Source organism: Ictalurus furcatus, chromosome 3 (genome assembly GCF_023375685.1).
Source record: "Ictalurus furcatus strain D&B chromosome 3, Billie_1.0, whole genome shotgun sequence".
Lineage (NCBI taxonomy): Eukaryota > Metazoa > Chordata > Actinopteri > Siluriformes > Ictaluridae > Ictalurus > Ictalurus furcatus.
In genome coordinates, this window is record NC_071257.1 from 32,774,666 (window position 1) to 32,787,015 (window position 12,350).

The following is a 12,350-nucleotide window of genomic DNA, read 5'->3' on the forward strand; positions in this document are numbered from 1 at the left end:
AGTGGGAGTTTAGAAATACAGTGCCCTCCAGTAATATTGGCACCCTTGGTAAATATGAGCAAAGAAGACTGTGGAAAAATTGTCTTTATTGTTTAACCTTTTGATCTTTTGTTCAAAAAAAATTCACAAAAATGCTCTGCTGTCATGGATATCAAACAACTGCAAAGACAAGACAGGTTCATAAGAAAATCTTGGTTAAATATAGGTGCGCAACAATTATTGGCACCCTTTTAGTCAATACTTTGTGCTAACTCCCTTTGCCAAGATAACAGCTCTGAGTCTTCTCCTATAACGCCTGATGAGGTTGGAGAATACATGGCGAGGGATCTGAGAGCGTTCCTCCATACAGAATCTCTCCAGATCCTTCACATTTCGAGGTCCACACTGGTGGACTCTCCTCTTCAGTTCACCCCACAGGTTTTCTATGGGGTTCAGGTCAGGGGACTGGGATGGTCATGGCAGGACCTTGATTTTGTGGTCAGTAAACCATTTTTGTGTTGATTTTGATGTATGTTTTGGATCATTGTCCTGCTGGAAGATCCGACCACGGTCCATTTGAATCTTTCTGGCAGAGGCAGTCAGGTTTTCATTTAATATCTGTTGATATTTGATGGAGTCCATGATGCCATGTATCCTAACAAAATGTCCAGGTCCTCTGGCAGAACAACTTCCCAAAGCATTAAAGATCCACCTCCATATTTAACCGTGAGCATGAGGTACTTTTCCATATGTCTACCTCTCTGTGTGCTCCAAAACCACCTCTGGTGTTTATTACCAAAAAGCTCTGTTTTGGTTTCATCTGACCGTAGAACCCGATCCCATTTGAAGTTCCAGTAGTGTCTGGCACACTGAAGACGCTCGAGTTTGTTTTTGGATGAGAGTAGAGGCTTTTTTCTTGAAACCCTTCCAAACAACTTCCAAGACACAACTAACTTCTGCAGTTCTCCAGCTGTGATCCTTGGAGATTTTTTGGCCACTCGAACCGTCCTCTTCACAGTGCGCTGAGACGATACAGACACACGTCCAATTCCAGGTTGATTCATAGCATTTCCAGTTGACTGGAACGTCTCAATTATTGCCCTGATGGTGGAAATGGCCATTTTCAATGCTTGTGCTATTTTCTTATAGACCTTTTGCCGCACATCACAGCTATATTCCTCGGTCTTACCCATTGTTATGAATGACTAAGGGATTTCGGCCTCTGTGTTACCTCATATTTATACCCCTGTGAAACAGGAAGGCGTAGTTGATCAATTTCCTGTTCCTAGTCACCCAGCTGTACTAAACAACATGTAAAATTGTAAAATGGGAATATACTTCAAATATATTTTTTTCATATAAAATCATAGGAGTGCCAATAATTGTTGCACACCTATATTTAACAAAGGTATGTTGTTGTGTTTTTTTTTTTTTAATGAACCCGTGTTGTGTTTGCGATTGATATCCATGAGCGCAGAGTATTTTTGTGAATTTTTTGAACAAAAGATCAAAAGGTTAAACAATAAAGACGATTTTTCCACAGCCTTCTGTGCTCATATTTACCAAGGGTGCCAATATTAGTGGAGCGCACTGAACAGAGTGTGAATACTCCGGGTCAGTTATAAAACCAGACCATGCGGTGTGTGTAGCTGACCTGCACTGCACTGCTCTCTCAGTGTTGTCTTGCTATCACTGTTTACCCCCCCCCCCCCTCTCTCTCTCTCTCTCTCTCTCTCTCTCTCTCTCTCTCTCTCTCTCTCTAAAAAAGTTTGTAAGTCTTTCTCTTTTTCCACAGAGGGGGAGCAGGCATGGCATCATGGATGAACTCCACTCCTACTTGTTTAACACCTCAGACTAAAGCTGCAGACACACACGCAGCAGCAACCGGAGGACAGACGGACAAATCTGCAGAAAGGTACACTCAAAATAATAATAATAATAAAAGTTTAAAAAGGAATTTATTAGGAGTTAAACATTAAAAGCTTTATAGAAAACCTGGTTTTATTTTATTTCTCATTCACTCGTTCCCCCATCTTCCCACTTTTCTTCTTATTTATTGTACTTTCATTTTTTTTATTTTCTTTCTTTCACTTCCCCAGAACCTTCTACTTTTTGCATTTATTGTATTCATTCTCTCATTCCCTCAAAACTTTTTGAACACATCTCATTTGTTGTATTTTTGTTTTAACGTTCACTCACTCGTTCCCCAGAACTTTCCACTTTTTGTTTACTTATTTATTTATTTCATTGTCCATTCACTCGTTCTTCCAGGTTCGTTGTATTTTTGCTTTCGCATATTCGCCTAGAACGTTCTACTTTTGAGAATTGTTTTTATTGTATATTTTATTTGAAATTTCGTTCACTCGTTCACCCACAGCGCTCCACGTTTCACATTTTTTATGTATTTTTATTTTAGATTTCGTTCCACTTTTCTTTTTTCTTCTTCTTTTTTTTCTTTTTTTTTCTTTTTTTTTTTTTTTTTACATTTATTGTATTTTTATTTAATTTTTCATTAATACTTCCAGAACGTATCACTTTTGTTTTGTTTTTTGTTTTTTTTTTGGAATTTTTATATCAACCATCAATTCAGCCATCAGTTTTTTTTTTTTTTTTTTTTAATCAATATAATACCAAAATAATCAATTAAGGTAATATTTAAACAGTAAAACCGGTTCTGACCTTTTCAAGTTTGCACTAGGGCTCGGATTCGTATTCACGTTTTTCCTGTGCTATCTCTCACACTCGTTTAATCCACTTCCTTACACACACACTCTCTCTCTCTCTCTCACACACACACACACTCATGCATTCAACTCTCTCTGGCCTGCCTCTCTTCATACTCACTTCTGCTCCTTTTCCATCCTGGACGCACATATCTATGCGCTCCCTCACCTAATGAAAAACACACACACACGGTAAAGTTATTATGGTGATCCTCCAGGAGTGAAGCTGCATTCACTTTCCACCTCGACTGACTGATGCTGACCAGCAGCTGGACAAATTCCCCCCTCCCCCCCCCCCAAAAAAAAAGAGGCATCACATTAAAATAATAAAAATAAAAAAATATAGCTGTCTTGTTTTTAGAGCCGGAGAAATTTCCTTCAGGTCCATGGAAAACGTGTGTGTGTATCTGTCTGCTTGCTGTGTTTTGACTGCAGCCCTGTCTAAAACACACCGCTGTTGCTCCGAGGCCATGTGTGAAATATTTATCCGGTTGCCAGGTGCGTTGCTCTCGGCGCTGCGCTCTGCTCTTCTCTCAGCAAGTCCTCAAACTTCAGCAAAGTGAAGCAGAATTCCTCCTTAATGACGTGAGAGTAGTGACGAGTGATTATTGAACATTGTGCTTGCAAAAAAAAAAAAAAAAGGGTTTAACAATGCACTTTATCTGACAGGATCACAGTTACAAGAGGATCCATTAACTTCGATATGAACCCTTTGTACATGCAATTGAATCAATTTTTTTTAATCCATTTTTTTTATAGGTGTTTTCATGATTTAAAATTTGAATGTCATCAATTTTGACTTCATGTAATTATATTAAAAAGTGTCGGAATACCATGAGTTAAAAATAAAACAAGGATAAAGCGTTATATTCGGGGGTGGGGGGCAGGGGGGGTTCTTCCAATGTCTTTGTGAACAGAAATGTTTTGTTTATGATATTTACCACCGAACAAAAATGATAGAAAATACTTCTTTTTATTTATTTATTTTTTTTTAAATGAGCGATATTTAATATTCTTCAATTGACACGGTTTAAAAACGGTGCGTGATTCCGCCGAATTCAGACGTAAAAATATATCTTTAGTAAAAAAAAAAAGCAAAAAACAGCAAAGAAACAGTGCATTTCGTGGAGTCTGGAACAAATGTACAGTGGATGTGAAAGACTGCGTCTCAACTACCGTAGATCCCTAGTTCAGTAGACAGGGCGCTGATCAGGGAGTCGGCCATTTCAAGGGCCGACGTCTGCTCCATAAAAAAAAAAATCCCACGATGCACGGCAAAAACCAGGGAGCATCGATTCGATTCAATTTTATTTGTATGGCGCTTTTTACAATACACGTTGTCTCAAAGCAGCTTTACAGAAATATCTAAACACGGTATACAGATATTAAAAGTGCGAATTTATCCCAATTGAGCGAGCCGGTGGTGAGGAAAAACTCCTTAAGATGTTAAGAGGAAGAAACCTTGAGAGGAAGCCGACTCAGAAGGGAACCCGTCCTCATCTGGGTAACGCCGGATAGTGTGAGAAAGTTCATTATGGATTTATATGAAGTCTGTTTGGCCTTAGAAGCAGCCGTAGTCCCAGCAATCTGGAATTGGAGTAGATGAGAGCTCCATCCAGAGGTAGGACATCCGAGACGGATCAGGCAGGTCCGGAGAGCAGAGAGGATCAGGATCTCTAGTGTCTCCGTAAAATCGTGTGTGACTCGGCAGAAGGAGAGAGGGAGAGAAGAGACTGTTAGGACTGTGCTTAGCATAATAGAAAGTCTATTCACGGTAAGTTTGAGTAAACAAATACGTTTTAAGCCTAGACTTAAACACCGAGACTGTGTCTGAGTCCCGAACACTAATTGGAAGACTGTTCCATAACTGTGGGGCTCTATAAGAGAAAGCTCTTCCCCCCGCTGTAGCCTTCGCCATTCGAGGTACCGTCAGATAGCCTGCATCTTTTGATCGAAGTAGGCGTGGCGGAGAATAGAAAACCAAAAGGTCGCCTAGATACTGTGGCGCGAGACCGTTTAATGCTTTATAGGTTAATAATAGATTTCACAGGGAGCCAATGCAGTGTGGTGAAGATGGGGGTGATGGGGTCGTATCTTCTGGTTCTATTAGGACTCTAGCAGCTGCATTCTGGACTAACTGGAGTTTGTCTAACAAATTTATACGACGTATAATGTCAGAAGATCTCGGTCCTGACTGTCGTTAATAAATGTCAGTAGTGACGTCTTACAACGCAAGTATGTGGTCGTGTCCCTGGAAACTGAGTCATCAGTGTGCCAATGTGTAGCGAGTCCTTATATCCCCAGCGCGTGCACACCACATACCGATTCACCGCCTACTGTAGGGAGCTGATTGAGACGCATCCAAAGTCGACACGCCCCTGTTAAATCGTCTAGGTTTTTGTGATGTACACAGTTGAAACCAAGATAAAAACGTCCGAAATTCTTTTGTACCCCTTTCCCGATCGATACATTTCCACAAAAAAGAAGTCCCGTACATGGAAAAGGTCTGATTGATTTATCGTGGTTTCATTTTTTTTTTTTTTTTTTTTTGGTACGTCACAAAAACCTGCACTTTTAGACCGTGTGTAGTGTGTAGACTTTTTGTGTCCACCGTTTATAGTATTTTTGCGTGCGTGTCGGCGTTTTATTTTTGTTCCTAGTAACGGACGTAAGCGCGGGCGCCGTACGTGAAAGGGTTAATATTTCAGCAGTCTGATTTTCAACGGGACCGTTTCTGGACGTGTTATAATTGGAGGACGGACCTTTACAGTACCTTTTGGCGTATTAAAACATCAACAGACGTAAACGGGAACACGTGTAAACTAGCACATTTTAGTGCAACACTTCAAAAATCCATGCGCGACTGTTAACAGTTGCCCTATTGAACATTTTTACACGTTTTTAATGAACGCATTTGACCGTAAAGCGGTGTGGAGCTGTATTGGACCGTCGTCGCTCATGACGATCATCATCACCATTTTCATCTTCACCACGGTCAGGGATGTTCGTGTTAGTAGTGTGTACATTGAGTGCAAATTTATTTATTTATTTATTTTTATAAATATTTATCCACATGTCAAATATTCTGTCACTTTAAATCAGGTTAGAGTTTTGCATTTAAAAGATTTCATTCCACCAAAAGGACAACCTGTCCTTAAACAAACTGCACTTGGACTTCAGTTGACTTGTTCCACTTTGTACAAATATGGCCACGCCTTCTTTTCTGTCTGAACCCTGTCTGAGCAGTTGCCAGATTGAAAAGCCACGTCCTAATCCCCATCCCTTTTTTTTCTTTTTTCTTTTTTCCTTTTCTTTTTTTCCCTTCTGACGAGTAGAGCAGGGTGCTAACTGATTGCCTCCATTTTTCAGTGTCACTCTCATGAAAGCCAAGGCTGTGTACCCCTGTGAAGCCGAGCACGATTCCGAACTCTCCTTCCAGGTCGGAGCAATCTTCCATGCTGGTAAGTGGGAGTGTTATCAGCCATCCCGGTCATTCACCCGAAAACACCGGGATATTGGATTCGGCAGGACCCAAAATCTGATCTCATATCACCACGGAAACATGGGGGAGGGGATGAAGAGAGACAGAGACCGAGAGAGATAGAGAGAGAGAAAGAGAAAGAGACCGTCCTGCTGAATCAGTCCACAGAGGACAAGGCAAAGTTATAATCATGCAGAGAGGAAATGAGGTCTCTGGCTCGGACTAGCAGTGCTATTGTTTTTACAGGCTTTATCACAGCAGCTCAATCTTCCCTCAACTTTCTGAGCTCGCAAAAACGCACTGCTACTGCACAGCCCGAGTGCAGCTCCGGACATTTTTAATCCCCGACGTTAATATTCCATTACTGAGCTGATAGCCGATTAGTCCTTAGCCGTAGTTTAAGAGGCCGTGGAACTGTCCCAGATGCCAACCATTTAAATACAACAATTTCACAAGACTGAAGGCTCCTGCGCTTAGTGCTGGTCAAACATTTCATCAGAATAGACGTGTTGGTTTTGAATTTTGCGGTTTCATCTCCTCTTTTTTATAAAGAGTCTAAAGCTTTTCTTCTCTAACAACACTCACACCTTCCTTCTACGCATTACAGATTTGATCTTGAGCTGCATTTAAATAGAGATGGCATGATACCACTTCTTTTCTGAAACCTTGAGCATCAGCCTATATCTATCGACCTCTCGGTCTGTGGATGGATGGATGGATGGATGGATGGATATGGAAAAGTCTTTGATTTTGTGTAATCATGTTTGTAATCATGATTTTGTCCCCCTCAAATGTCTAAGTGAAGTGCTTAAAAATTAAGTGGATTTTTTTAAAAATAAAAAACACATACAGTAAGTATAACTATAGTAAAAATGAATCCTTACAAAAATAAAATCAAGTCTATTATATCGTTGAATACCCAAATTCAATTCCAAATCTTTTGTTACAGGATTGAATCCGTTCTTTTTTTTTTTTTTTTTCCCCTCCGCTATCCAATCGACTTTTTTTTCTTTCTTTCTTTCTTTCTTTTTTTTTTCTTTCTTGGAGTTGGCGTAATATCAAACCTGGCTATCGTAACAGCAATAGCGGCGCACCAATATGTCAGTGGAGGTCTGATGCCGAGATACGTTGATGTACATATCTGTCAATGCACTCGATAAATTGATATAGTGTAGAAATTAGGATTAGGTCCGCCTGATCTTGTGTAGCGAGAATTTTGTAGACCGACCGTTACGACATGAAAAATTAAATGTCTTCGCCGAAGCACATCGATATGAGGCTGGCATATGTGGAGCACCACAGTGTGAAAGAAAATCAAATCTGACTTTATTTATTTATTTATTTATTTATTTTTAACTTGTGTCCTTGGTCAGATTGTGCTCGAATTCATATGCACACTTGAAATGACCCTAAATTGCACTGTTTATTATTACGTCATTGTGCAGTCGTGGGCGGGACGAAATATATACATCGTTCATTGCATGTTTCGGTTCCCCTCCCCCACTGAGTTGCTTGAGACCGACGTCGTAGGGATGAGCGCAAACGTTGGCCTCGGCATTTGACGAGCGAATCCGGCCTCGCGCCTCGGATGAAATCTTCGCCTTCCGTTCTTCCATTCCTGCCTCCTGCATTAGCGGGATTTTATCCGTCTCCTCAAATGGCGTCGGAAGCGAATGGTTTTACACGATCGACCGCAGGCGTTTTGTAGCGCCCACTGCGCACAAGCCAATCAAACTGAAGTCCCGCCCACACAAACATGCACTCAAAAACGTGAAAGAAGATTTTGAATCAAACCTGGGGGACGGATTCATGAAAAATCTTAAGAAGGAAGTTACGAAGTTCTTAAGAATGTTCCCAAGTGCAACTCTGGAAACATTCTGAAGACGTTCTCAGATGTTTTCTTAAGAACTTTTTATTTTACATAGAACAGATTCAATACTGCCCAATTTTAAATATATCAATTTCTTATCCTGGTTTTGTTTTTTTTTTTTTAAATAGCAGTCACCTCCTGATCATTTCTACGAATGTAAAGCCCGTGAGATGTGTTTGCGTAACGACATTAACCGTCATAGGAGGGGTTTACTTGCTGGAAAGTGGAAACAGTTCAGCTAATCTGACTTGGAGACGAAAAGAAAGAAAAACTTCAGTAGGCATGAGCTAAAATACCGTAGTAGTTACACATTATTTATTGTATCTTACAAGTTGTATAATTTTGTAATGTTTAGTATTTGAAACAACACAATAAAGTCATTAAAAATCGTACCCTTCGGGGATCTACGGTACGTTGGCAGTTATCCTAACTTTAGGAAGTTATTTAGGATGATTTTTAAAGAACATTCTTTTCACGAATTTGAATTTGTCTTAGGAACAAAAAAATTAACATTCTTAAGAAGAATTTTTGGGACTACAAAATAACCTTAACTTTTTTTCTTAAGTTAGAAAATTAGAAGAAAATGGCAGTGAGGAAGAATTTTATTCCGAAGGATGTTTCCTGAATCCAGTCCGTGGCTCTTATAGACCTTGTTGTAAAGCGTAACGTTAGATTAGGAGAAGTTTCACCTCGCTGTCAGTCCACACATAGGGATGCTCTTCTCCTTCTCCTCCTTCTTCTTCTTCTTCTTCTCCTTCTTCTTCTTCTTCTTCTCCTTCTTCTTCTTCTACTCCTTCTCCTCTTTCTTCTTCTCCTCTTTCTTCTTCTCCTTCTTCTTCTCCTTCTTCTTCTTCTCCTCCTCCTTCTTCTTCTCCTTCTTCTTCTCCTTCTTCTTCTTCTCCTCCTCCTTCTTCTTCTCCTTCTTCTTCTCCTTCTTCTTCTTCTCCTCCTCCTTCTTCTTCTCCTTCTTCTTCTCCTTCTTCTTCTTCTCCTCCTCCTTCTTCTTCTCCTTCTTCTCCTCCTTCTTCTTCTTCTTCTTCTCCTTCTTCTTCTACTCCTTCTCCTCTTTCTTCTTCTCCTCTTTCTTCTTCTCCTCCTTCTTCTTCTCATTCTTCTTCTTCTACTCCTTCTCCTCTTTCTTCTTCTCCTCCTTCTTCTTCTCCTCCTTCTTCGTCTTCTCCTTCTTCGTCTTCTTTCTTCTTCTTCGTCTTCTCTTTCTTCTTCTCCTTCTCCCTCTTCTCCTTCTTCTTCTTCTTCTCCTCCTTCTTCTCCTTCTCCTTCTTCTTTGTCTTCTCCTTCTTCGTCTTCTCCTTCTTCTTCTCCTGCTCCTTCTCATTCTTCTCCTACTTCTCCTTCTTCTTCTCCTTCTTCGTCTTCTCCTTCTTCTCCTTCTTCGTCTTCTCCTTCTTCTTCTTCTTCTCCTCCTTCTCCTTCTCATTCTTCTCCTACTTCTCCTTCTTCTTCTCCTTCTTCGTCTTCTCCTTCTCCTTCTTCTTCTCCTTCTTCGTCTTCTCCTTCTTCTCCTTCTTCGTCTTCTCCTTCTTCGTCTTCTCCTTCTTCGTCTTCTCCTCCTTCTCCTTCTCCTTCTCATTCTTCTCCTACTTCTCCTTCTTCTTCTCCTTCTTCGTCTTCTCCTTCTCCTTCTTCTCCCTCTTCTCCTTCTTCTCCTCCTTCTTCTCCTTCTCCCTCTTCTCCTTCTTCTTCTCCTCCTTCTTCTCTTTCTTCTCCTCCTTCTTCGTCTTCTCCTTCTTCTTCTTCTTCTTCTCCTCCTTCTCCTTCTTCTTCTTCTCCTTCTTCTTCTTCTCCTTCTTCTCCTCCTTCTCCTTCTTCTTCTTCTTCTCCTTCTTCTTCTTCTTCAAGATTTTGGCCTTGTTGTTTATTTCTCTATCGCTCAATAACCATGCTCTTAATGTTATTGTTGAGGTGTTTGACTTAACCTAACCTTTCGTATACATATGGACGGGGCCTAAAATCGTATAACTACTCTGATAAAAGTTACATCGCTCCACCTCCCCACGTCCAGTCCGAATAGGACTTCTCTGTCTTCGGCGCATGCTTGACTGCATCATGCCTCACTCCTTTCTCACTCCTTTCTCTGCTCTCACGGCCGAGGCTAAGATTCCATGCAGAGTCTGTCGCCCCTCTAATGAGTAAAAAAAACAACACATGGACACATATGGTCAGTCAAGCTAATGTCGTCAGTCAGCCAAGATATGTTCCGTCTCTTCTTTAATGAGGAAAATGGTGTTCTTTTATTTATTTATTTATTTATGTATGTATTTATTTATTTATTTATTTGGACCTGGACCATTGCTTTAAACTAATACCCATCCATTACACAGTGATCATGCACTTCATTCATCTTCGAACATGTTCAGAGTGTGTGATCTGCTCTGTGCTTCCCGCAGTGACTCCGTCCCGAGAGCCCGGCTGGTTGGAAGGAGAACTGGAGGGCAAACGAGGCCTCATCCCTCAGAATTATGTGGAAATCCTGCAACAAATGGACTAAGCTAAAAAGAAAAAAAAGAGGATAAATAAATAAATAAACGGGAGTTTAATATACATGGTATCCATGGTGTGGCCGTGACCTCCTCCCCAGCTCACTTCCACGTTTAGTTTCTCCGTCTGCACCACGAGTGACCCGTCGAGGGTGGACGTGGCAGATTTAACCTTCCTCCGACCCGTACGTCGTCTTAAAAGGTCGACGAATTCAAACCTGTACATATTACGTGTTTCAAGTCTCGTTTCATTTCTGTTCTTTTTCTTTTGTGCATGTTTTTGTGGTTTTTAAGTAGCTTGGATCTAATGCATGGGTGTATAATATTTTATATTATTTAATTAAAGCGTGCATTCAAACCGAATACGAGTATAAATGTTTGCGAAGACGTAGCTATGTATGACGTAGCTACGTAAAGCTTCACGTTTAAAGCACTCCCACATGTTGCCGTTGAGTTCACCTATTTGTTCTGATGATTTGGTTTTGTTTGTTTGTTTGTTTGTTTGTTTGTTTTTGTGAGGTTTTCACTGTGCCTTAATCTCACGACGCATTTTGCGGGCTTGACGTTGTCCAAGAATCTGGATGGAATCTTATTTTAACCGCGTGATACGTAGCGCAAAAGCGTTTTCTGCGCTAAGAAATTTCTCGTATACCTTCCGAATTGAACGTGAAATCAGCCAAACCGTTTCACGATGACCGTAAATGCAGCATCGCTAAGTCTTATACGCGCATTTTATGCGTCTTTATAATTATTATTCTCTAAAGGACGTTAAAGCTCAAGTGCATCCAGAGGTGGATGGGACGTTCTCAGTCCCTCGGTCTCCGCCGTTTAATTTGATTAATTTGAAATGTCATATCTATCTAACAATGTTTTCTTCCTACGGTTTATATTTGTGACCGAGCACCATGACAGTAATTTAAGACAGTGATTTATGGCTTGGCACGGCTCTGATTTTTGTCTTGTTGGAAAAACCTGTCGATCAATGTTAAACAAATAAAAGCTTTTTATTCCTCTGGCGTGTATTTTATTTCATTTTTGTTAGTATGCTGTAGTGAAGTATTTCGCACTAACCACAGACAAATTAGGCTCGAGTCGAAGATGTTTATGGAGTATTTTGAAGGGAAAAAAAAAAATAGTTTTTTATATATATGGTTATTGATTGGAAACGCAGAGAAATAAAATACCAGGAAGGTTATGTCGTCAGTATTTTATAGGTTATAAGTGACTTATTCAGCGTTTCTAGCTCTTAAAAGCCATACACTGAAGTCACTTGATGCTACCTAGAACCTGAAGGTCTAACCTGGGCAGATTGGTTATTAATTTGTACTCAAAAGTTTATATAACAAGTGTTTATTGCATGTTAGGACAACTTATGAGGCAGTGAAGGCATTTTCACCTAGCAGTCGTATTTTTTTTTATGCAAGTCGACATGAATAAAGGCTAATAAATGGTGAATAACCTAATTTGCAAAGAACACGACCCCACATTTAACCCCTCGTGTTCCTTAAAATAGTGTTGGGGGGGACACATTATTAAAATAAATAAATACATACAATCCCCTCTGAAACTATCCGAGCTTTTGCTTTTCTCCCATAGACAGCTCTCTGGTCTTCATGTTGGTTTATCCTTTTTAACAACAAATGCACAGGTGAAACTGATGACTAAATCTAAGACTAGATGTTCAGAGCTATTTATGTTTTAAACAATCAACTTAACAAGAAACACCAGTCACTATATGTTCCAGTATTTTCGCTCGCCTAAACATTGGGTGGTCTGATGTAAAGAGGTTCTACGTTTTA

General features: G+C 40.2%; 1 protein-coding gene across 2 annotated transcripts in view; it reads left to right on the forward strand.

Annotated features, from left to right (window-relative positions):
- Nucleotides 1–12,074, forward strand: part of arhgap10 (Rho GTPase activating protein 10) — a 102,387-nt gene extending 90,313 nt beyond the window's left edge. Inside the window, exons 21-23 of one of the 2 annotated variants that reach the window (XM_053622093.1) lie at nt 1,775–1,894; nt 6,072–6,163; nt 10,462–12,074. In XM_053622093.1, the coding sequence (XP_053478068.1) occupies nt 1,775–1,894; nt 6,072–6,163; nt 10,462–10,562 (313 nt within the window). In that variant the 3' untranslated portion in view covers nt 10,563–12,074. The remainder of the gene's footprint in view (nt 1–1,774; nt 1,895–6,071; nt 6,164–10,461) is intronic. The other variant, XM_053622094.1, reaches the window with a different exon arrangement.
- Nucleotides 12,075–12,350: the final 276 nt, after the last annotated feature.